General features: G+C 41.1%; 3 protein-coding genes across 3 annotated transcripts, besides 53 other annotated features; 2 read left to right on the forward strand and 1 right to left on the reverse strand.

Annotated features, from left to right (window-relative positions):
• Window positions 1–46: 46 nt before the first annotated feature.
• On the reverse strand, window positions 47–7,832 carry EKO05_0005284 (uncharacterized protein; the record flags this gene model as incomplete). Its single annotated transcript, XM_038940191.2, has 3 exons — window positions 47–6,241; window positions 6,292–7,244; window positions 7,481–7,832. The coding sequence occupies 3 exons, from the start codon at window positions 7,830–7,832 to the stop codon at window positions 47–49; spliced, it is 7,500 nt and encodes a 2,499-aa protein (XP_038798302.2).
• Window positions 2,103–2,149: a tandem repeat.
• A 122-nt stretch (window positions 7,833–7,954) lies between the features above and the next one.
• Window positions 7,955–8,956, forward strand: EKO05_0005285 (uncharacterized protein; the record flags this gene model as incomplete). Its single annotated transcript, XM_059636569.1, has 1 exon — window positions 7,955–8,956. One exon carries the CDS (start codon window positions 7,955–7,957, stop codon window positions 8,954–8,956), a length of 1,002 nt encoding a protein of 333 aa, XP_059492552.1.
• Window positions 8,957–9,162: 206 nt separating this feature from the next.
• Window positions 9,163–9,195: a tandem repeat.
• A 68-nt stretch (window positions 9,196–9,263) lies between these two features.
• Window positions 9,264–12,217, forward strand: EKO05_0005286 (mitochondrial dynamin GTPase Msp1; the record flags this gene model as incomplete). The annotated part of the gene is made up of 3 exons (XM_038940238.2): window positions 9,264–9,570; window positions 9,636–11,690; window positions 11,775–12,217. 3 exons carry the CDS (start codon window positions 9,264–9,266, stop codon window positions 12,215–12,217), a joined length of 2,805 nt encoding a protein of 934 aa, XP_038798303.2.
• Window positions 12,134–12,194: a tandem repeat.
• Window positions 12,218–13,138: 921 nt separating the features above from the next.
• Window positions 13,139–13,218: a mobile genetic element.
• A 3-nt stretch (window positions 13,219–13,221) lies between these two features.
• Window positions 13,222–13,263: a mobile genetic element.
• Window positions 13,264–13,314: 51 nt separating this feature from the next.
• Window positions 13,315–13,445: a dispersed repeat.
• Window positions 13,446–13,558: 113 nt separating this feature from the next.
• Window positions 13,559–13,654: a dispersed repeat.
• A 682-nt stretch (window positions 13,655–14,336) lies between these two features.
• Window positions 14,337–14,462: a dispersed repeat.
• Window positions 14,448–16,327: a mobile genetic element.
• Window positions 15,918–15,927: an inverted repeat.
• Window positions 15,918–15,967: a mobile genetic element.
• Window positions 15,958–15,967: an inverted repeat.
• A 77-nt stretch (window positions 16,328–16,404) lies between the features above and the next one.
• Window positions 16,405–16,622: a mobile genetic element.
• Window positions 16,578–16,620: a tandem repeat.
• A 6-nt stretch (window positions 16,623–16,628) lies between the features above and the next one.
• Window positions 16,629–17,337: a dispersed repeat.
• Window positions 17,188–17,299: a tandem repeat.
• Window positions 17,338–17,365: 28 nt separating the features above from the next.
• Window positions 17,366–17,530: a mobile genetic element.
• Window positions 17,510–17,541: a tandem repeat.
• Window positions 17,541–17,579: a mobile genetic element.
• Window positions 17,569–17,572: a direct repeat.
• Window positions 17,573–18,104: a long terminal repeat.
• Window positions 17,573–24,398: a mobile genetic element.
• Window positions 17,822–18,019: a mobile genetic element.
• Window positions 17,869–19,201: a mobile genetic element.
• Window positions 19,202–23,307: a mobile genetic element.
• Window positions 19,677–19,686: an inverted repeat.
• Window positions 19,677–20,106: a mobile genetic element.
• Window positions 20,097–20,106: an inverted repeat.
• Window positions 20,539–20,576: a tandem repeat.
• Window positions 20,999–21,008: an inverted repeat.
• Window positions 20,999–21,557: a mobile genetic element.
• Window positions 21,548–21,557: an inverted repeat.
• Window positions 22,080–22,088: an inverted repeat.
• Window positions 22,080–22,425: a mobile genetic element.
• Window positions 22,094–22,102: an inverted repeat.
• Window positions 22,094–22,422: a mobile genetic element.
• Window positions 22,301–22,309: an inverted repeat.
• Window positions 22,301–22,584: a mobile genetic element.
• Window positions 22,414–22,422: an inverted repeat.
• Window positions 22,417–22,425: an inverted repeat.
• Window positions 22,574–22,653: a tandem repeat.
• Window positions 22,576–22,584: an inverted repeat.
• Window positions 22,654–22,662: an inverted repeat.
• Window positions 22,654–23,033: a mobile genetic element.
• Window positions 23,025–23,033: an inverted repeat.
• Window positions 23,869–24,398: a long terminal repeat.
• Window positions 24,090–24,098: an inverted repeat.
• Window positions 24,090–24,487: a mobile genetic element.
• Window positions 24,114–24,309: a mobile genetic element.
• Window positions 24,161–24,396: a mobile genetic element.
• Window positions 24,399–24,402: a direct repeat.
• Window positions 24,399–24,755: part of a mobile genetic element that runs on past the window's edge.
• Window positions 24,479–24,487: an inverted repeat.

Here is a 24,755-nt window from a genome sequence, read left to right on the forward strand (position 1 = left end):
GACCTTCTATGACACGGCTATATCGCTCTTGGGATCCTCCACTAGGTCACAAAAACTTTTCACCTTCTGGATGCGTCTCAGGACCTATGCTTGCGTCTTCCATCTCATCGCCCTGTCTTTTAGTGGCAACGCCCTTCGAATTGTGTGCTTTGTCTGCGTCAGAATCAGAGGCGACGGAGGAGCGCACTCTTTGCTCTGTATCATCGACAAGCCTGTCGACGGCGAAAGCCTTGGGCGCTGCAGTGGCATTCTGCGGTCGCAAAACTGCGTACCGTTCGTCTGGACGAGCATCGTTTCCGCGATCATCGTCTGTTTGCGTGTCAGACTCGTCCGATTCGTCGCTCGGGTTTTGATTCCGTAAAGCGCTGCGCCCTTGCAAAGTGGAGTACCTCAGATCATAGTCTCCATGCAACTGTTGTTGGGCGTGCTTTCTATGCTTGCGCTTGACGTGGGAGTTCAGCCAGTCGTTTTTCATGTCGTACAAAACGTCTCCAAACGCTGCCCACACACCTGGCAAAGTAACATAGCCACGACCAATGGTCTTGACTGCATTTACCGACACAAGCCACTGCAGCACAAGCTCGATTTCGAAAATTTCGGTTGTGTATTCGTCGCAATTGGCGTGAATGTCTTCGACTGTCGCGCCTGGTTGGAAGATGAGAGGCTGCAATACGAGGTTTAGAATACGGTACCACCAAGGCCAAGTAACATTTTGCCCATCCATACTACTCCAGATTGGAAGTAAAGCATCTGAATCTTGTTTACCGGGGAGTGGTGGTTTTGTAAGCGGCGACCAGGCCGCGAAGCTGTCTGCTTGGCCTGTAGGTGATGGCTGCAGCGGGCTGCCGTAATCGTATGTTGCCGTAGGCACAACGTGGATGTCCCAGAACAAACGCTGCCTGTCAATTCCTCGGTGGACATAATCACCCTCCATAAATCCCCACACGGATAACCGGGGTAGCGGAGCACCAAACTCGTTGTTGACTGGTGGGAGTTTGGGGACAAACTTTACTTTACCCTCACTAAGTAACGACATGATCACCATTGTGGCTCCATCAGACTCGGCACGGGATATGGAATAGACGCGTTGCTCCGGATTGTCACGTGCAAAAGCAGTGTCCATCTCTTTCTTGATCTTGACAGCGGCCATAAAATCACCGAGTTCAAATGTACGTCCATATTTATTTGCAAGTCTTGCCGTGAAAGTGTAGTTTCTGCCAGGTAGCAGACGCTTGAGTTTGCGCATCCGCAGCATCTGTCGGTCCACGTACTCAGCCACAACCTTGGCAAGAACAGGATCGCCGAGCGTTTTTAGTTTTTCATGCGCTGTTTTGCTGTCGTAGAACGCTTGTGGTGTTGCTGTGTTTGCGCGAATCCATGATCGAGCCTTCAGCTCCTCCTTTCCGATTGACGATTGTGGGGTGTTAGGCTGAGGCAAAGGTGCAGTGAATGGAAACTGTAACTGCAGCTGCGTGCGCACTCTGTCCGCAATCTTTTCCCTGTGCCACTTAGGACGGTCCATAACTTCGAAGCTTGACAGGTCGACAGTGAACTTTTGCAGCGCTTCCTGATATACAGGAAGAGATAGGTCAGAGAAGACGCAAGTGTGCATAGCCCATTTAACAAGATTTGCCCAATCATAGGATTCTGGATCTTCGATCGCTGCTATTCTGTTGTTCTCGTATGCTTCTAGGAAGCGAGTCTGGAAATCAGCAGTCAGATTAGCGAGTTGAGGAGCCATATTCGTCTGCATCCAGGTCCAGAGGGCTTTTGTCTTTGTGAGATCCAGGCCTTTGGTATCGTGCACCCTCTCGACGATGTTCCATTCGACGCATCCATCTTTGCCCGTCATGGAAGAAGCAATGACCAAAGCGCAGCAGAGTCTTTTGAAACCGTCGACAGGATCATGACTCTCGGCGTACTTGAGGTCCCGTTGCTGCTTATTGAAGCGAGCTCTTTTTCTCTCAATCCAGCGTTTGTAGGATTTCCGTGAATGCGCCTTTGGTTTGGGAAGAAGATAGAGATGGTCATTCGGATCTCCCGTAAGACCAGTAAGACGTTCAAGCAGTGTAGGAGGCAGCTCCTTCTTACTGCGGCGCTGGTTTGCCTTTGTCTTTGTCTTTGCCTTCGCTTTTGCTTTGGCCTTGGCATGATTTGATTGAAGCAGTGGGACATTATCGTCGTCTGAAGAGGATGGAGATGTGGAAGACGATTGGGAGTGACCGGTCTCTTCATCTGACACGCTGACATACTTCGTACCGGCGATCTGAGTGGGACCGACGGTGCTGAGACGCGCTTTTTTGTTGGAACGCTGGGACACTGGCTCGACAATTCTGACTCGCTTCTTGCTCTTCAGCGTGGTAACCGTCTCCACGACTGGCTTCAAGAGCGTTGCCATATCGACTAAGTCGCTCTGTCCGACAAGGCCAAATTCAGTGGAGAATGTACCGTTCGTAGCATAGAAGCGGACGATTGGGGAAGTCATCGAACAGGCGTAATACTCGACCAGTGTGTCCTTTTGGACTGCATTGGCAGTCGTCTCTTTTGACAACGGCAATGAGACATTGGAACGCACAACGGAAGCCACCCAAGGCTCTTTCCACGTTAGTGTTTGAATGTGTTCGGGAAGGCTGTCTGGCAGCGAGTGTTCCTCAGCCATGCTCTCTTCAAGCTCTTCCTCCATAGGATCGGGAGGCATTCTTGAAAGCGGGGCACGTCGGTATCGCTTGTTCTTGTCGTTCAAACTTGCAAGACGTGTTCGCTTCGTGCGTGGTTGGCCATCGATCTTAGTGGCCTGCCTGAGCGGAACCTCAACTCCCGCGTTTTGTGCGTCACGAGCCAAGTCTTCATTCTTCTGCTTGTGATAATATCGCCTCCGACGCTCAAGATTAGCTTCTTTTATCTTGTTCTGGAGGCTAGGGTTGAGTCGCTCCAGGCTCACGGTCTCGTCCTTCGGCGCCACTGGCATTGGCACATAGAAAGACTCGTCAGAAACCAAGTGGCGGATCTCATCCGGATAGTATTGATGTGCTTTTGTGTTTGAGTAGTTGGCCATGTTGTACGCCAACTTTGTGACTTGTGGGCTCGTAGGGGTTAGATGTTGGTACACGACCATGTCCTTCTTCTTCAAGCCTGCACTCTGTCGAAGTCTTATAAGGAAGCTGAATTTCTTAAGCCCGCTGTGAGGATCTGCGATCATATCTCTCAAATTGGACAGCACAGTACTCGAATTTGGCGGTGGAGTGTCAGGATGCTGTTGCTTCCAGAGCGTGACAAAAGGCCGTCCAATCTCTCCATGCATGGGATAGACGCCGTTGCAAATATCAATAATTTGCAGAATGATCTTGTGACGGAAGATTTTCTGACTCCCTCCGCCAGTTTTAGTGCCCATATATGCCGCGAGCTTCCTTGCGCTTCGACTCAATGTATCCGCTTCGGTGATTGGGCCACAGACGCCCTGGATCTGATTGTCGCCTATGCTATCTTGCGCAGCTTGCTCAGTCACTTCGCTTGCTGGCGATGCCCTGCCTAGAATTGTTGGTTCTGGCTGGTCTGATGCCGCGTAGGGGCTTTGATACGTCGCAAGTGGCGGTGGGGGCATGTTGATCGCATTCCAACCGGCTACCGGGCGAGTATGATGCTGTACGGTTTGTACCCTGTTCAGACCTTGCTCTGACGTGCAATCGATCTCGCTGCGTTCAACTTCGTTTACTGTATCCTGGGGAGTGCAAGCTTGGTCAGGCGCTATCTGTTCGTCAGAATGCTCACCCATGGCGATGTCATGCTCCTGTACTGAGGATGGTTTTACTGGTGGACTACCGTCTCTTCTAGAAGAGCACAGATTTACATCCACTGCCGCTCCAATATCAACAGCAAGCTTCGGACGGCTGTCCCTGCGCTCGCTTTCCGTGTTAGGGGCCGCGGTTTGATCTTCTATGTCTACTTTCTGTTCCGCAACTGGAGACGCAACAGTAACACTCTTCGAGGATTGAAAGACGTCGTTTGCTGCAGGCTTCTCGGTAGCTCCGATCACATCATCGATGAACCAATCGAGAGTAGAAAGTCTTTCCAGTCGGAAAGTCGCAATGAAGGCGTTGCGCGGTCGACCTTTAGTGATTTTTCGTTTCGCGAACGGATTCGTGTAAATGCCGGGACCTGAGCGATTGTTATAAGCTTCATTGATCAACCGGACCTTTGCGTTCACTTCAGCCAAGTCAATGAGAAGAGGGACTTGTTGGGGCGGTGTGGTCGCCTTGGGACTTGACTGCTGTGAAGCGCCCGCCACGGCTGGCACATCTTCATCCTCAGCACTGGTCACCACCGTTCCATCTTGCTCTGTCTGTTCTTGGACCACATTGCCACGCCCAGCCGACAATGCTGATGGTGGCGTTGAGGTGACCGTGCTGCGCTCTTCTGGGGTTGCATCTCGCTCAACGCGCATTCTCTTAGCAGGCCGCAGTGTTGTTGCATCGTCGTCAGCTTTCCGCTTCTCGAGTCTGGGCGTGCTTGCCCTCGAGATGGCCCTGAGGAGCTCATTGTCGCCGTTCAGATTCGATGTGCCAGTGTCATCCTGAATCAACTCTCGGGATGGATCGTACTGCTGCAAAGTCTGTGCTCTGATCTTGTCAATTACCCTTGTCATCTCTGCCTTGGACCTTTTCTCCTCGACAGCACCCAAATAAGCTGGGATAACCTTGGACCGTTCTAAAGCAATGTCAAATTCTCGCTCCTCGCGCAATCCTTCCATTAGTGACTGTGGTAAACGACCGTGAGGTATGATGCCAAACTGAATCCTCTGCTGTTTGCTTAACAGTGCTGGCCCGTTAGATGACTTGTTCCGTGGCTTCTTGGCCTTCGCTACATTCTTTGGTAGCCCACGCTGTTCTCGAATCTGATCCTCGATCTTCTGACCCAAGCGACCTCGCGCAGGCAAGCCGGCAGCAATACGTTCTTCTTTTGTCATGAGAGGGCCGCGCTTAGTGTTATTTGGTTTTCCTGAGGGTACTTCGTGCACGACGGAGTCTGGGAATGATGATGGATCTCCTGTTCGCTTTCGATGTTCTCGGATCTGATCCTCAACAAATTTGCTGAGACGACCCTTTGGTTTCAATCCCAAGGCTATCCTCTGCTCTATCGTGAGCAGCCCTGACTCATGTTTCCGCTTGGGCAGACCCATGACCTTTGTCGCAGCCACAGGTGTTCCGTGCTCGCTCTCGGTAACCGCGCCAGCTTCCAACGCCTCTTCAGTGGGGGTTGGCGAACGTCTCTCAGACCTCGGTGTCGCTAGTGCTGCGAGGTTCAGCTTTGCTCTCGCTCTTGATCGGGACATGTCATTCGTCCATTTTGGTTTGTCCAACCTAGGCGCCTCGATCTTCTGGTATCCAATGCCGTCCGTGAGAAGGTTGTCCCAGCGTGGCCCATATCTTCGGCCATGAACGATGGCCTCTCGACATTCAGAAAGTGTTCCTGAACTGTCCTTGCCGAGAAAATCGTTTGAGTTGAGTGTGCGGAAACCCCAAGGATCAACGGACTGTTCTCTCGACACGTCCTTCTTGGGTCGGCCTCCCTTGGCCACGGAAGGCTGCCTTTGCGGGAGCTTGCTGACACCCGCCCAAATGACTTCGCCTGCATCTACAGCCTTCTGAAAGTTCTTGTATGTGCGGTAGACATAGTGCACAAACTTCTTCTCCTGTGTATTGCGCGTGTCTCTGATGAGCGCAAGGTGTCGAAGGTGAGCAGGTTGCGTCTTTTCCCAGTCGTCCGTCAGGCGTGTGAGGTATGACTCCATGGGACGTCGCCAGAATTTGCCCACAATCCGATCACGCAAGATCCCGGAGTCACAACCTTGGGATCCACCCATTGCGATGGCGTCGTAGAGAGTATTGGAAAGGAGGCGTTCAGGTACCCATTGTGGCGGGATGCGACCAACGTCTTCCTTGTCACCGTCAGCTCTCTGTGGGTCACCGTTGAGCATGTCGACCTCGAGATCCCTCATAAGTGTATCTCCGTCAACGTCTTCATCTGACTGCTCATCCGCGGCTTCTTCCATGGTCGCCTGGCGTCGGAATTTCAGATTGTCATGATCTTCAGGTCGGGGCTCCCGTAGCACCTCGATACAAGTGAGCCAATTATCCTCAGCGTCCTTCCTACGAGCTCTGAAACGCTTGACCATACCAGTTTGATCAAGGCGAATGAGAGCACCCTGAACTGCCCGCTTGTTCCATGTCGACATGGGCACGTTCTATGCGTTGTAAGTATACGGTCTGTGACCTTTCCATCAGGTATTCTTACAAGTCTTTTTCGGATATCTCTGGTGGGAACAACGCCAGCGTCCTTCAATGTGTTGTAAAGTAAGTGCACGAATCCTGACAACACGAATTTCTTATATTGGAACACATCCTCGACTTTTCCCGAAGTCAAGAAATGGTCGTCTGAGACAAACTTCTTGTGGACGCAGAGACTCGTTCGCAGCTTGCCAGCCTGCACGGGCCTTTTCTCGATATAGCCCTTACGGCAGAGCTCATCGGTTCTGTGCGGCACGGAACGTTTGTCCTGTCCACTCATTACGGTCAGGTCTGGCTGTGTGATTCCGGCCACTCCATGTGAGGCAATCAGAGATAACAAGATGAATTCCATTGTCGGCACCTTCTTTAGGTCAATGCCATGTCCGGTCAATGCTTGCCAGATGCGGCTTTGACTTGCGTACAGCCGTGGAGCGGTGGTGTTTGTCGGAGGGTCATCGAAGATTGTTTCTACATCGTTCGCTTTGATGGGAAGGGCACGAGGCCTACGATTGGCATGGGGTGGCGGTCTGTCAGAGTCCGCATTTTGTGCTGATGCAAATTGTTGAATGGTCGAGATTGCAGGTGCTGTAAGTGACTGCGGAATAAGACCTTCTTTGGTCAGACGCTGTCGCATGGACTCGCGCAAAGCTGAGACGAATTTCGCAGGGCCTGGCTTCTGCGTCGTCCATTGCAGAGATTCGACAGACTGGGATAAAGATGCACCGCCGGCAACAACCGATCCAATGTTTTCCGCAGCTTCAAACTCGGCAAGACTGTAATGCTGGAGGACACCGTTGTGCGTGATACGGATATCTGCATGGCTGCTCACCCAATGCCAGATTCGCTCGTAGAACGTACGGCCCAGCTGGTGGGGTCGAGGATTTGGCCTAGACGCATCTTCATCCTGCGACTGTTCGTAGAAGACCTGCACAGAACGTTTGAAGTCGGCACTGCCAGCTCCTGCGGGTTCAATGTGTTAGTGCTGGACTAATCTTGAAAAGAAGTGCACTGAAAAAGGGCGCGAACACGCCAATTTGTTTAGCAGCATGGACAAGTGAGCGAGCGTCGATTGCATGCAACTTATGGCTTGAGGGACGTAGAGAACCGTTGCGCGTCCGGAAAAGGGAATAGGAAACACGAGGTAGATGGAGAAAGTCAAAGGGGCAATAGCGGATGGATGCGCGAGTCAGGTTTACCTTGTACGCCCGTCAGGGCAACCTCAGACAGCAGAAACTCGACGAGCTCATCAACACCTCTCGTCATGGTGTGTAGGCTGTTGGCGTTATCGCAGTTGGAGAGACATGGAGTCAGGTCGTGAGTTCGAATCCGGGGCGCGTCTCTCTGGAAAGTCCGGAAAGTCCGGGAGGCAAAGCACGAGGATTTTGACGCGCGCTGCATGCGCAACTGTGGATAGGGAAGCGAAAGACAAACGGCGGGCTTGGCAGTTGGCAGACCGCGTATCGCAACCACCCCCCATCGATAAGGCAAGCGCGACGCCTCTCCCCTGTGTCTTTCCTTCGCTTGCACCTCTTGTACATTCTTCCGCATTCACGCAATTGATAGTACGCCATTTCGCACAAGACGCGCTGGCAAATCTCACTCGTTGATCGCAGGCCTGCTCTAGTTGTAGTCCAAATATGTTCCGCTACAAGCAAAGATAAAACTCCGCCATGTTCTTCACCTCACCTTTCGCCAAATCCAAGTCGAAGCCTGGCCATGGTTCCATTGTTGTTGACATTCTCCCGCCCGAAACGCCAGTGTTGAGAACGGTGTCCTATCAATACCCATTGAAGTTGATCGCCCCGGATCCTCTACCACCACCGAATCACTCTTCGACACCAGATGCGGCCCGCCTTGTGCACACTGTCTTCCTGTTAACCTACGGAGGCGGCATTGTTGCTGGAGACAGCATACACTTGGATGTACGCCTGGACCATAGAACTCGGCTGCTCCTTCTGACCCAAGGGTCAACCAAGATCTTCAAGACGATCCACCCCCACACGGTCTCTCACCAGCATATGAATGTTTATATCAAATCCGGCGCCGCCTTGCTGTACCTTCCCGATCCTGTTCAGCCCTTTGCCCATACAGCATTCTCGCAGTCGCAAATCTATCATCTAGACCAGGGACAAGGAAGCTTGTGTGTTTGCGACTGGGTGACGAGCGGACGCTCTGCCAGAGGCGAGAACTGGGACGTTTACGAGTACAAGAGCCGGAACGAAGTGTGGACGCACGAGGGTTCGTGCAAGACGAGGTTGTTACTCAGAGATAACCTCATCTTGGACAAGAACGGACGAACGGACATGCGCCTCTCGTCTCGAATGGACGGGTACTCGGTCTTTGGCACGCTCATCGTGAGAGGACCGGTCTTTGCTTCTCTGGCGAAATACTGCCTGGATGAGTTCGAGGCACTGCCGAGGATTGGCGGCAGGAACTGGGGAGACGTAGCGCCACATGAGCTGTCTGGCAAGGAGCAGCGGCGTGCGGACAGACAGGGGAGAGAGACCAACGATGGCGTTGTTTGGAGCGCTGCGAATGTGCGCGACTTTGTGCTGGTCAAGTTTGCGAGTACAGAGGTGGAGGGCTCACGGAATTGGCTGCGAGACATAATCAAGGAAGAGGGGTCGGTGTTGGGTGCATTTGGAGAGCGAGCGCTGCTGTGTCTGAGGTGATTGATGAGAGATGCGCGCATGGTCATTGTCTGGCTCGATATTGTTCTGGTGTTGCACAATGAACGGCAAGGCTTAGCACTCACCACTCGCGAGCATGAATGCATGATGCATGGCTGTGATGTCAGTCAGCCCTGTGCATCCCACGTGGAGACGGCCTGGCCCGAGCGGGAGTGACGAGCGTTGGATCACGGGCAAAGACGTCGGCGGCACCAGCACCAGCACCAGCACCAGCACCAGCATTGCACGACCAGCCCGCCGTGAATCCTATGACCTTCACGCATCCCCACGCATCACACGCTTCGTCAACATGAGCGGCAGGCTCGCCACTGCACGTCTCGCCACGCTTGCGCGCCGGACAGCACTGCACGCACCACGCCGCTACACCACCCACTCGCTGCCCGCCGGCGGCCTGCTACGCACCGAAGCGGGCCTCCGCCTCATAAAACGCCGCCCATGGCCCCTTGGAAGCTATGCGCTGCACAATCTGCCGGCCACGCGCTCCATCTCCTTTGCACGCGTCGTGCCTAAGCTCGTCACCAAGCTCGCGACCGCTGGTGCAGCTGCGGGCGGCGCCGTCATTGCCGGGGTCTCGTACATCCAATACCAGGCAGGCCGTACGCACAACCCAGTCCCCTTCCCCGCTGGATGCTGGAGAGAACACCAAGCTAACACCCCGCAGAGGCAGGCAGCTTTGCCATCGACCTCTTTGGCCGCGCCAAGGAAGGCGTAAGCTACGTCGCAGGCGGCGCGCTTGGATCCGTCAACGGCTTCTTCGACCAGATCGACCAGGGCTGGCGCAAGACCAAGGATGACCTGGAAAAGGCAGAATACCCCGAATGGCTGCAGAGCCTCCTGGCCAACGGCGATTCGGCCGGAGCTGGAGGCAGCCATGTCGGTGGACAAGGGCCCGAGGGCCCAAAGAAGAGTGGCGCTGGCACTGCAGCGGCAGGCGCTTCGACCGCAGCAGCTTTCGGCTACGCCCAGGACGACGACGACCAGGCCGACAAGCACGAGGCCGAGAAGATTGCACGCGACGAGCAGATGATGATGCTCACCAAAAAGATGATTGAGATCCGAGGCCTGCTGCAGACCGTGGGCCAGTCGGAATCGCTAACACTGCCGTCCATTGTCGTCATTGGGTCGCAGTCTTCGGGCAAGAGCTCTGTCCTCGAGGCCATTGTCGGACACGAGTTTCTACCCAAGGGACACAACATGGTCACCCGACGCCCCATTGAGCTCACGCTCGTCAACACCCCCGATGCGCAAGCCGAGTACGGAGAGTTCCCTGCGCTTGGGCTGGGGAAGGTCACAGACTTCAACCAGATCCAGAGAACACTCACCGATCTCAACTTAGCTGTGCCTGCGTCTGACTGCGTGTCAGACGACCCTATCCAGCTGCGCATCTACTCGCCCAACGTGCCAGACCTCTCGTTGATCGATCTGCCGGGATACATTCAGGTCGTAGGCCGAGACCAGCCTCCACAGCTCAAGGAGCGCATTTCGCAGCTGTGTGAAAAGTACATCAGGTCGCCCAACGTCATCCTTGCCATTTCGGCAGCCGATGTAGACTTGGCAAACAGCACAGCGTTGCGAGCCTCCAGAAAGGTCGATCCGCGCGGCGAGAGGACCATTGGTGTCATTACAAAGATGGACCTTGTCGACCCCCAACGCGCTGTCAGCTTGCTCAGTGACAAGAAGTACGCGCTACGACTCGGCTATGTCGGCGTGGTATGCCGCGTGCCAGCTGGCGCAGGCGGTGGTAAGCTGTTCCACCGCGGCAATGGCAACATCCAAAACGCGATTGCAAAGAACGAGAACGCTTACTTCAATGCACACGCCGAGTTTGCGCCCGAGTCACAGCTAGATGTCGGCACTAGAAGCCTCAAGAAGAAGCTCATGCACGTGCTCGAGCAGACAATGGCAGCCAGTCTGAAAACAACGAGTGAAGCCATTCAGCGAGAGCTGGCTGAAGCTACATACGAATTCAAGGTTCAATACAACGAGCGCCCCTTGAGTGCCGAATCATACCTCGCCGAGTCGCTAGACGGATTCAAACACTCTTTCCGCGGCTTCACCGAGTCGTTCGGGCGACGCGAGGTCCGCGAACTTCTCAAGCACGAGCTAGACCAGCAAGTCCTCAACCTGCTGGCTCAACGCTATTGGAACCGCCCATTTGACGACCTCAGCCCACCCTTCCCCGAAACTGACCCCCTCAGCAGTCTTGCAACGGCCGATCCCGAAGGGGAAGATTCAATCTGGAAGATCAAGCTAGACAGCTCCAGCGCCGCGTTGACCAAACTCGGTGTCGGACGTCTCGCAACCAGTGTTATCGCAAACGCACTCCAAGCACACGTCGAGCACCTAATTGTCAACTCCCGCTTCGCCGGGCATCCCTTTGCACGACAAGCCATCACCGAGGCATCGACGTCCATTCTCAAGGACCTGTCCTACGACATCTCGGATGAGTTGGAGATCTGCATCAAGCCGTACAAGTACCGCATCGACCTCGAAGATAGCGAATGGGCCAAGGGTCGCGAGAATGTCACCGCTGTCTTGAAAGAGGAGCTCAAGGTTGCTGAGGCTGCAAGCAAGCGACTTGAAGAGATGGTGGGCGGCCGTAAGAAAGTCAAGGACGTAATGTCTTTCATCGACCGTGTGCGCAGCGGCCAAGTCGTCCTCGAAGGTGACGGCGTTGGCGGCGCCGGTGGGTTTAGCCAGGCGTTGTTGTCGAGGGGTATGTTCCTCCTTGTCTCCTTGTTCCACGATTCCCTGCGTTTGGTATTTGATGTTGGGTGGATTCGGCGCTAATTGTTTCCAGGCCGTGAAGCAGTCTTCCTGCGCGACCGCGTTGACGTCCTCAAGCTGCGCATCCTCGCCGTCAAGTCAAAGCAATGCGCAACCAAGAAAAATAAGTACCACTGCCCTGAGGTCTTCCTCGACGCCGTCGCCGATAAACTTACCACCACCGCTGATCTTTTTCTTGACGCCGAGCTGCTCTCCAAGTTTTACTACCAGCTTCCCCGTGAACTCGACGCTCGTCTGGGGCGTGGCTTGTCACAGGACGAAATCGACCGCTTTGCACGCGAGGACCCCAAGATCAAACGTCACCTCGATGTCGTGAGGAGGAAGGACCTGCTCGAGCACGTGCTCAAGGAGATGGAGGGGCTGCGGCAGCTGGAGGCGAGGGAGAAGAGACTGATGTCGAGGAGAGACGAGAACAGAGAGAGGAGGAAACAAGGCGGCGGGTGGAGTCTGTTCTGAAGTTATCCGACGCATCGTTGTGAGAAGGACTTGGTTGGGCTGTTTCTGTACATTTTACTGTTTGGCATAGATTGCATGGTGCTTGGGCGTTAAGATACCACGACGTTGTTCGGTTGGGACGACTCTACTTTGTCCTTTCCATGTACAAAATCGCACACAAGAATTCAAATGGCCTCACACTACCTTACTGTAATGAAGCAAGGTTCCATCTCCTATGCTGAGCGAAGTCAAGGCTTGCCTTCCACACGCCGTCCACGCCCAGTTTTTTGGACGAGGGTGCCAGTCATGCAGCTGTCTGAACAGGCGACTCAGATTTCTTTGTAGTCGTGCCAGTGTTAGCGACCTATTGTTGAGTCCGACAACGTGTATACAGTGAAAGCTAGCTCTCAGCAAGCATTATGAGGGAGGGATGCTTTTGCTTCTCTTAATGACTTTGCTTATGCCCAGGAGCAGAATGTAGGGGAGGTCTGGTTTGGTGCATCCTCGCTTCTGCTTATACTGATGAGTTCCAAAGACCTTTCACTTCGTTTGAAGACTTGGATGGCTGATTTCTCTCGCCCACTTGAATGAACTTTATCAAATGAAGTCTATTAGGATACATATCTTACTACAGTCTACAGCCCCCCGTGACTGAAATACATGTCATTGGCAGCAGTGTAGGAACCCTGGTAGACTGAGCCACCATATGCAGTCGCACCGCCATGGAAGTCGATGAGTCCCGAAGGTAGCGATACTGCTTCGTCGGTGCTTGTCGTACCTTCCTGCCCAACTGAACAGGCTTGTGTTCCGGTCTGCATTAATGCGGCGGTAAGTTCTTTCACCCAACTTCTGAGGCAACCGCGTACTATTACGTAGCCCGGGTCGTTCGCCGCTTCAAACTTTGTCATGCCAATGTGATCAGCCGGTATGCTCGCACTGCCGTACCATGTCCGTGCGCGCAACGACCGGAGTCGCGCAACGACCGAAAACCACCTCAACGCTCTAAAATAGATAAGGTTGTAACGTACCGTGTCTGTGCGCGCAACGCCCAGATTCGCGCAACGCCCGCTTTTTACTAGTAAAAACACCAAAATCTCTTATTTTAAAAGCTAATTAAGTCTACTATTAGTAGAGATAAAGACTAACTTTCTATTAGAAAATGACTCTATCTATATAGCTCTATAAGCTAGTAGTATTTTTATTCTATAATATATAGTATTAGCTATAATAATACTTTTTACTAGTAGAGTAAAAATTTTAAAACTTTAATAAAACTCTTAGCTATTAAAATTTAGATTATAAACTCTAGTCTGTAGAGTATTATTAGTATAGGATTTTTTTTAGCATCTAGCCTAGTCTGTTACGGGTATTTATACTATTTAAACCCTAGTTAATCTATCTAATAGATTACTGTACCTTTTTAGTCTATATAGCTTAGGTAGGTTTAAGCTAAGCTCTTATAGAGTATTCTATTAGATTCTAGAAGTATATATAGGTTACAGGTTTAATCCTTACCTACTACTACTCCTACGTAGCTAGGCTAGCTAATTTAGCTAAAGTATAAGGTAGGGCCCTTTAGCTACTATACTATTACTACTAGAAGGTCTAGTATATAGCTACGTAGCAGTCCTAGATTAGGCCTAGCCTAGTCCTAGGCAGCGTTTACAGCAAACTAGGCTAGAGTACCTACCCTAACTAGTTAGCTAGCTTATTAAGGGGGAGCCCTAGAGGCGCTAAGGCGTTAAGGGGAGTGCCTAGGGGCGTTATAGGCTTTAGTACTACACGTTAAGAGTAGTACCTAGAGGTAATAGGCTTGTCTAAGGAGTCTTAGGTTAAGCCTTAAGAGAGAGAGGTATACTGTTACAGGTATTTATACTATTTAAACCCTAGTTAATCTATCTAATAGATTACTATACCTTTTAGTCTGTATAGCTTAGGTAGGTTTAAGCTAAGCTCTTATATAGTTATATATATATACTACTTTTAGCTACTTTTTACTTTATATTTTTAGAAAAAGTAGTATATATAAGGAACTATACTAGATACTAAAAAACGTGTTATACTAAAGATATTTTACAAACTAGAGTTTATACTCTAAATTCTAATAACTAAGAGTTTTATTAAAGTTCTTAAAATTTTACTCTACTAGTAAAAAGTATTATTATAGCTAATACTATATATTATAGAATAAAGTTACTACTAGCTTATAGAGCTACATAAATAGAGTATTTTCCTAATATAATATTAGTCTTTAACTCTACTAATAACGTACTCTATAGGTAAGTAGATTAAATAGGTAAGTAGATTACTCTGCTAAGACTATACTAAACCTCTACTCTATTATAGCTTATATTAGCCTACTTTAGCCTTATATACAGTAGTGTAGAATATAATATTATTTAGAAATATCTTCTATAGCCTTCTTATATGTATATAAGTTATATCTAACATTATAGCACTTTATACAGCGTCTTTAGGTTACTTCCTCTCCTTTAGCACGCACTTACTTCTTTACCTTCTTACTATTACTACACACTCTAAACTTAGTTAGAGTAGTTAATTAAAGGCCTTCCTTAGCTATTAGGACCCCCTTCTCCTATAACTGCTTTCTTTTATTTAATTTACATTGTATAGCAGCCTTATTTACTATTTAAAGCCTAGTAATCTTCTTTATAGCTAACACTAGCTTATACGCAATAATAGCTACGCCTTTAGTAAGCTTTTTAAAGGCCTTAACTATTAAATTTAGTAAGCTGCTTGTATACCTTTAAATCCTCTCTTAAACTAGCGTTAATTAAAATTCTAATTATAGGGTATTACTTAGGGTTTAGGACTACTAGAGAGTATCTTTTATAGAAGGTAGTAGTAGAGTATATAGGTAGATATTAAGACCTATTATAACCTATTCTAGGTTAAAGGGGACTATTCTAGCGCCTTAAAAGCCTTCTTAGATATTACTAGAAGTAAATATCTCCTTATAGGCGCCTATAAAGTATAGTAGAAACTTAGTTGTAGTAATATAAGTAATATAGTTACGTATAAGATTCTTAGCTTAGTGCCTATACGCCTTCTTTAAAGAGGTAAAACAGCCTATATCTAGTAGCTATAAGAGGTGTAATAAGTATAGAGGTATACATAGTGTAATAATCTTTACTTCCTTATAGTATTATTAGAAGTTAAGGAAGTTATAGCTCTTATAGCTATTAATAAGAAGTAGCTAGTATACTTCTTAGGTGCGCGTCTTTATATAGGTATTAAAGTGCTTTAACTGGTCTAGACTAAGCTTATTAGTAGTCTATCTGTTCTTAGAGACTCTAATAACCTAATTATAGGGCAGATTGTCCTCTTTATACTAGGTAGAGAGGTAGTTACAGCCTTTAAAGATTATAAAGGGTAGAATAGCCTACTCTATACTATTAATACCCTATATAACTATTATCTACCTATAGTTACCCTACTATACTACCTTTAGCTATTCTTAACACTCTAAGCCTATAATAATTACTTCTATTAATATCTAGCCTATTATAAAGCCTATCTTATTAAAGTTATATATATTATTATTCTAGATACTATACTTAGCTTTAACATTTACTATAAGCCTAAACTAGCCTCTAATAATCTCTAGATTCTTATAGAAGGCTTTCTTATAGTCGTACTTATAATTCAACCTTACTTTAAGGTTAAGGCAGCGCTTAATAAATGTATTAGGCTAGTTTATGCTAATATAGCCTATATTATACTTAGTATGTAAATAATTAGCTATATTAGCTATAGTAGCTAGCTAGAAGGTAAATCCTTATATATCTAGCTTAAGAATATACTTAGTAGTTACGTTCTTCTTAGTCTAGTCTATAATCTGTAAAACTAGCGTATAATTAGCTTATATAGGTTGTTCTATATATTAAGTATATAGTGTGCTATAAGATATATTATATATAGCTATAGGATATTATAAAGTAAGTAATATATCTTATTTAATTATCTAGAGTGTAAGCTGTATTACAGCTTCTCTTAAGAGCCTAGATTAATGTTGTTATTAAGGTATTACGTAGTAAGGTAGAGGTTTAGTGTAGTCTTAGTAGAGTAATCTACTTACCTGTTTAATCTGCTTACCTATAGAGTACGTTAGTAGATTTAATTAGCTTTTAAAATAAGAGATTTTAGTATTTTTACTAGTAGAAAGTAGATATTATATAAATCTAGGTGTTGTATATACAGACACAGTTTTCTATAGGTAAGTTAGATAATAGGTAAGTTAGATACTTTTACTAAGCCTCTACTAAACACTACTCTATTATAGCCTTAAATAACCTAGTTTAGTGCTCTAAGATATAGTATAGTCTATAATACTATTAAGAAACTACTTCTACCTCTTTCTTATATATTTATATATTATATTCTATCTAATTACACTATCTATAGCACACTAAACACTAACTTTTTATGGTTAGAGAAAGGTTAATTTTTATTAAATTTTCATCCTAATATTATAAATATACCTTTCTAATATCTGTTCTAGCGTCTATTTTATAGTATAGGCGTTAGAATAGGCATACTAGCTATTATAAGCTAAATAGAGTAGTTATCTAGTCTTAGTTAAGATAAAATCTCTATAATAGCCTGTGTGTCTAAAGATATAGACTAGTTAAAGGTAATAGAGAACTTCTAGCTATAGCTATTACCTACCTAGTAATTGCTATATAGCTATTACTTTATTATAAATACCCTCTATTATAACTAGCTATACTAACCCTATATACCTAGATAAAATTAACTAAGTAATAGCTTAAATCTACCTCTAATATAAACACTATATTAATAAAGTAACAGCTCTCTTCTTAGGCCTATAGATACCTACTACCTTAGTAAAGTAGTAGGTCTATATATTTAGCTACTACCTATATAAATACCTCTATTATAACTAGCTATACTAACCTCCTATACCTAGACAAAATTAACTAAGTAATAGCTTAAACACCCTAGTAGTCTATTACTAGTAATAGTAATAGATAAACAAACTCTTTATAATAAGAATAATAATAATAATATAAAGACTATCTACTGCAATAGTAATAGCTAGTAATAGATAATAAATAATAAATGCTAAAACTACCTACTTATAGAATAGTTCTACACAACTCTTATTTAATAGAGTAATAGCTCTTCTTAACAACCTAGGGTATAGGCCCTTACTATTAGACTATAAGTATATATTTACTATCCCTTTAAATAAACATACTTCTTATATTACTAGAGTAGCTTGATTCTCTTGTCTTATATAGTCTTAGACTTATATAGAACGTTAAACCTATTATTTAATTAATTAATAAATTATTTAATTACTATCTATAGCACCTTTAGGAGGGCTTACCTCCTTTAGTATATACTATTACAAATATAAATCCTAAGAAAGGAATTACTAGGTTTTATTAATAGATATTATAAGGTAGTATAATAGCTAGTAAGAAGGCTATTACTCTATAGGTAATAATAAGATAACTTATATATAAGCTGCTAGAGCTATAATAGGTAAAGCGTCCTATAAGATAAAGGCTAAGTAAGTAATAGAATTTATAGGATAAATAACTAGTATTCTATAGAGATTCTACGGAATTTTATAAGACTTATAAGACTATAGAACTTTATTCTATAAGATAAGAGAATACCTTAAGTATATAGTTAGTAGGAACATAACTCTTATAGTTTATGTTTAACCTTATTAATTAAGTTTATCTTTAGAATCTTAACCTGTACTTAAACTAGATAGTCTACTCTGTACTATTTAGTGCACCCTATCTTTATAAGCTTTACTTAGTTAATAACCCTAACTAATCTACTAGTACTTATCCCTAAGAACTAAGAGAATTAGTGCTTATAGTCTTTAACTAAAGTATAACCTATATATTTTAAACACCCCTAAGATACGTACTATTAGATTCTATATTACCTCTAGTAACTCTACGTTTAGTAACATTATTATAGATATATATATTACTACTAGTACTATAAATATTAATAAGCCTAATATTTACTATAGAGATTATAGTAAGCTTAATAACTAGCTTATACAGTAGGACCTCTTCTTTACCTTCTAAGGTAAGAAGGTACCTAAGGCTAAATAAGTAGTCCTTACAGCTAGCTATAAGCGTAGTAAAGTGTTTATCTAAATTAAGCTCTTTATATAGCAGTACTAAGCTAGTAAGGCTTTAAATAACGTAGATAAATAGATATAAGACTTTAACCAATTTAAAGAAAAGATTAAGCTAATCTTTAGAGTCTTTAATAAACTATATATTAAACAATATAATATTTAAAAGATTAAATAGAATAAGTTAGCTGCTAACTACGCTGCAGAGTTTAAGCAGCTTACTACTAACACTACCTAGGATAATACTATCCTAATTACTATATTTTAATTAGGATTAAAGCCTAAGGTTAAGGAAGAACTTATACGTACTAGTATAAGACCAGAAACTCTTAATAAGCTTATTAATACTACTATTAACATTAATATATAACTCTATAAACTTTAGTAGAAATTTTAAGATAATTCTAGAGTATATACTACTTTTATTGCTACTAATAGGCTACTACTAAGGAACTAGTAGCGTAACTACGTAAACTAAGGATAGTAAGAAGGCTTTAATTAGCTAAATACTAGTTGTTGCATCTATAGTAACACTTAGAGTAGATACTACAGACTTAAAGTAATAGACCTCTTAAACCTTAATAAAGAACTACTAAAGTAATAGAATAAAAAGCCTAAGGGGGGTAACTAATATAGAGGTAGTAAGGACTGCTATAACTATAGTAAGCTAGGCTACTTTACTAGAGACTACTAGGTAAATAAGGTTTACTACTAGTTAAATATACTTATATTTAATTATAAAAATATAGATACTATTAAATAGGAATTTCTTACTAATAATATAGGATAACTACTAGAAGACCTAGAGTCTACTCTAGTAGATAATAATAACTATATTATACCTTTAATTTATATAGTAACACTCTACTTAGACACCTAGACAGGTAAAGAAATAGAGTACTACTCTAATAACAACTAGTAAAAGAAAGATAACCTGCTAGACACCTTAGAATAAGAGTTTAACTAAATTAGTACCTTACTAATATATAAATAAGAACGTATAGCTTAATAGCGCTAGAAGTATAATAATAAAGAACCCTATTACTAGATATATTAAGAACTTATTAGCCCTATAGAAGTACCTAAAATTATAGAAATAATACTAGAACTCTAATAGCTTGTTTACTAATAACCTAGAAGAAGCTAAAGATTAGCTTTAGTATAAGTAAGAAATATAGCTTAGCCTAGAAAGTATATAAAAGTAGAAAGAAGTACTACTAATAATTAGCCTATAACTATAGTATATTCTAGACTACTGGTACCTAAAATATAGAAACCTTATATAGATAGTATATACTAAGAATAAATATATAATCTACTATAATAAGAAGCTTAGTATAGGATAGTTTCTAGTATAATAAAGAATCTATTATAGGTAATAGTTCTAGTCTTATAATAACCTATATAAACCTATATTTTATTAATAAACACTAGAAAGTATACTTTTCTAGAATAGATAACCTATAGGCTATAATATAAATATAGCTAGTAGTTAATAGAAGTTACTATAATATATACTAGTAGAACTACCTTAATATAGATTATAAGAAGTATTATAGTACTAAGAAGTTAAAGAGGTTTAGTAAAGAGGGGACCTTTTTAGGCTAGCGCCTATAAGCTCTAGTAAATAATCTATTAATAGTATTAGGAATAATTACCTTATTGCGCAACCTATTAAACTAAATAGAATAGCCTTAATAGTAGTCTTAGACTTAGAAGTATATGTAAGTTATATATCTAGAATAGTAATATAGTAAGCTAGACTTAGATTATATTATAAGAAGAACTCTTACCTACTCTAAGTAGCTAATATAGAATTTATACTAGATAAAATACTAATTATATTTAAAGTAATAGCAGCACCTCTATAGATATAGAGGTACTTTAAGAAGATAAACCTAGATATCTTTATAAAGACTATATATAATATTATATTAGAACTTCTTTAGTTATAAAAGTATAACTTAAAGATAGACTAGGTATAAGAAATACTTTTATTAGAGGAATATAAATATAGTACTAATATATCTATAGCTACGCAGCATACACAGCAGCTAGTAGATAAGAAGAAGATTAATAATATCTCTTTAATATATAAGATATGCTAAGATAGAGTAGTTAACTCTATAGATGCTAAACAACCTATAGATTATAAAGTAAGAGTTAAGAAGAAGAGAGGTATACCTTCTACTATCTCTAATATATATAGATAGTATATAGAAATATTTAGAGAAAAGCTTATAGTAAAAGCCCTACCTAAGTATAAACCCTAGGATTATAAGATTAAGCTCTAGAAAGGAAAAATATTAACTTTTAGGCTATTATATTAGTTGTTAGAAAAAGAACTTAAAGTACTTTATAAGTATGTAAAGGAGAACCTTAAGAAGAGATTTATAAGAAGATTAGAATTAACCTAAAGAGTACTTAATTATAGTTAGTTCTAAGAAGAATAGCAAGCTATAACCTTATATTAACTTTAGAAAGCTTAATAAAATTACTATTAAAAACTACTACCTACTTCTAAATATTACAGAGTTACAGGACTAGCTAGTAGAAGCTTAGTACTTTATAGTATTAGACCTATAAGGTGTGTATAACATTATATATATAAAGAAGAAAGAAGAATAGAATAGAGTATTTAGAACGTAATATAGACTCTATAAGTACCTAGTTATACTATTTAGTGTAAAAAACGTACTAGTAATATACTAAAAGTTAATTAATAATATTCTAAGAGTATACCTTAATAGAACTATTGTAGTGTACCTATATAATATCCTAGTATACTTAAAATTACTAAAAGAGTATAAATAATATATTATAGAAGTACTAGAGTGCCTAAGGTAGGTAGACCTATAACTTAAACCTAATAAGTATAAATAGTATAAGAAGGAAGTTAAATTCCTAGAGTATATTATAGGACAATATAGAGTTAAAATTAGTCTAATAAAGGTAGAAGTATTTTAAGCTTAGCAGACGCTAAAAATAGTTAAACAGATCTAAGAATTCTTAGGATTTATTAACTTTAACTAACGCTTTATTAAGGACTACTCTAAGATTACAGTCCTACTAACAAAGCTTACGTAGAAGGATACACTATTTAAGTAGAGATAAGAATAGAATAATATATTTAAGGCACTTGAGTAAGCTTATATTATACCTTCTATGTTAATTATATTTTATAGTAGTAAACTAATATATATAGAGACTAATACTTTAGATCTTATATTAGGCGTATATATTATAAAAGAAAAGAATAGACTATAGTACTCTATTCCTTACTACTTACGTAAGTTCTTAGGACTAGAAGAACGCTATAATATAAATAATAAAGAATTACTTATAATTATATTAGCTTTAGAACATTGGTAACTATATATAGAAAGCTACTTAGAACTTACTATCTATACTAACTATAAGCACCTAGTATACTTTACTACTACTAAGGTTTTTAATTAATAATAAGTACGTTAGTCTAAGATACTTAGGTAATATAAATTTAAGATATTATATACACTAGGCAAAGACTATAGTAGAGCTAACGTACTTAGTAGACAACATAACCTTACTAGAGAAAAAAAATAAACTAGTCTATAATATAAGAAATTAATAATAATAGGTTACTTAGACTATTATAGTAACTAAACAATATAATATAAATTAAAAATAAACAGTGTATTTTATTAGACGTACTATAGGAACTTTAGAATAATATTATAGCTAATTACTATAATAACCTACTATATAGATACTCTAGACTTATATATATAATAGAACTTATAAAGTAATACTATAAGATTAGTAATATAAAGAATAAGGTTACTAAATATATTAAGACCTATATTAACTATTAGTAATATAAATATAGTATATATACAAAATATAGAGAAATATAGGTAATAGAGCTACTAATAGCACTATAGATAAATATTACAATAGACTTAATTACATAGCTACCTATCTTAAGAGACCTAGTAACTAGAAATAACTATAACTTAATCTTTATTATAGTTAAAAAGATTTACTAAATATACTAAGATAATACCTTATTTATATAGCTATACTATAGAGTAGCTTATATAAGTGTTTCTAGATTATTATATAAGGTAATTTAGTATACTAGAATTAATTATTAGTAATTAAAATAAGCTCTTTACGTTACACTATTAAACTACGCTCTTAGCAGCTAATAGTACTAAGAAGAAGCTTTTAAAAGCCTATTATCTATAGATAGATAGATAGACTAAAAGAATAAATTAGACTATAGAAACATACCTATAGATATATAGTAACTAGTAGTAAGATAACTAGGTTTACTATTATATATAGTATAAATTACATATAATAATAAATTATTAGAAGTAATAGGAAAATTATTATTCTTCTTAAATTATAGGATAGACCTAAATCCCTTTAATAGAAGTCTAGACACGTTAATTTCAACTAAATTAGCAATACTCTTAGTAGTAAAACTAAAGGAAGTATATAAAAAAGCACTAAAAAACATTAGTAAGCCTTAAAAATAAGCAATTTTATATGTTAACTAGAAAGGAAAAACAGCACCTTAGCTAAAAAAGGGTAATAAAATCTATCTTCTTATAAATAACCTTTATATATAAAGACTAATAAAAAAACTAGACTATATTAAAGAAGGATACTTTTTTATTTCTAAGTAGATAAGCCTAGTATACTATAGACTTAATCTGCTAAAGAATATAAAGATCTATCTAGTGTTCTACATATTACTATTAGAACTAGCTAACTCTAAAACGCCTATCTAAGAGGACTTCTATTATTAAGCTAATAGTAAAGATAAATAGAAAGTTAAAAAAAATAGTTATAGAAAAACGTACTGTATAGGGTATTTATTACCTAGTTAAATAGTTAGAATACTCTAAATTAAAAAATATATAGGAGCTACCTATAAATCTTGTAAATTACTAGTAGCTACTAAAGAAGTTTTAGGATTGTTAAAACCCTAGATAATAGACTAATTAATTATTTTAGCCTAAATAGGCGCCTCTAGGTTAACAGACGCAATTACTAGGTTTAGCACTTTCTACTAATTTAACTACTCTAAGTCTTTAGTATCTGCTGTACCTATATTAAAAATCTATTAGTTCTTTTATTTTAATAAAACCTTCTACTTATATAGATAGTAACCCTTTATACGTAATACTTATATCTCTACTAGTATAGCCTCTATAATAGCTTCTTACACTTCTAGCACTAAATTAGCTTCTTTCTCTTATCTCTTTAGTTTTTCTATCTCTACGTTAATATAAGAGAAGTTTAGAGCTAGAATATCTACTAGTATATATAGCGTAGACTCTATATAGATATAGTATCTATAGTACTTACTTAATAATAATAGCTAATAAGGTAACTTTTCTTTAGTATAGCGTTTATAGGTAACTATAATAATCTAACCTTTATTATATAGGTAAATACTATACTTATAATAATAGACAGTACTATAAGATATTATTTAGTTAGCTTATAAGAATATAAGCTAGAGAGGAGGATAATAGTGTTATAAACATAAATCCTGAGAAAGAAATTACCAGGTTTTATTAATAGATATTATAAGGTAGTATAATAGCTAGTAAGAAGGCTATTACCCTATAGGTAATAATAAGATAACTTATATATAAGCTGCTAGAGGTATAATAAGTAAAGCTCTCTATAAAATAAAGGCTAAGTAAGCTATAGGATTTATAGGATAAATAACTAGTATTCTATAGAGATTCTATAGAATTCTATAAGACTTATAAGACTATAGAACTTTATTCTATAAGACTATAGAATACCTTAAGTATATAGTTATTAGGAATATAACCCTTATAGTTTGTGTTTAACCTTATTAATTAAGTTTGTCTTTAGAATCTTAACCTATATTTAAACTAGATAGTCTACTCTATACTATTAAGTGTACTCTATCTTTATAAGCTTTACTTATTAAATAAACCTAACTAATCTACTAGTACTTATCTCTAAGAACTAATAGAACTAGAACTTATAGTCTTTAACTAAAGTACAACTTTAATATATACCTACTTCTTTACCTTTTTCCTATTACCACACACTCTAACCTCCTTAAGATCTGTTACTTACTAGCTCTCTATAACTATTAGAGTCTCTTATACCGAAACCTACTTTCTTTTATATAATCTTTATTATATAGCTACCTTATTGGTAGCTTAAAGCTATATAATTTTCTGTTATACTAATACTAGCCTATATATAATTATTACTACCTTCTTTATTACCTTCTTAAACGCCTTAATTATAGAGGTAGGCAAACTATCTATATACCTCTAAATTCTTATCTTTATAAGTATTAATTATAGCCTAATTTTAAGGGTATAGCTTAGAGGTTGCAACTGCTAAAGCTTACTATTAATAGGT

The sequence above is a fragment of the Ascochyta rabiei genome, chromosome 8 (genome assembly GCF_004011695.2).
Source record: "Ascochyta rabiei chromosome 8, complete sequence".
In the NCBI taxonomy this organism is placed as follows: Eukaryota; Fungi; Ascomycota; class Dothideomycetes; order Pleosporales; family Didymellaceae; genus Ascochyta; species Ascochyta rabiei.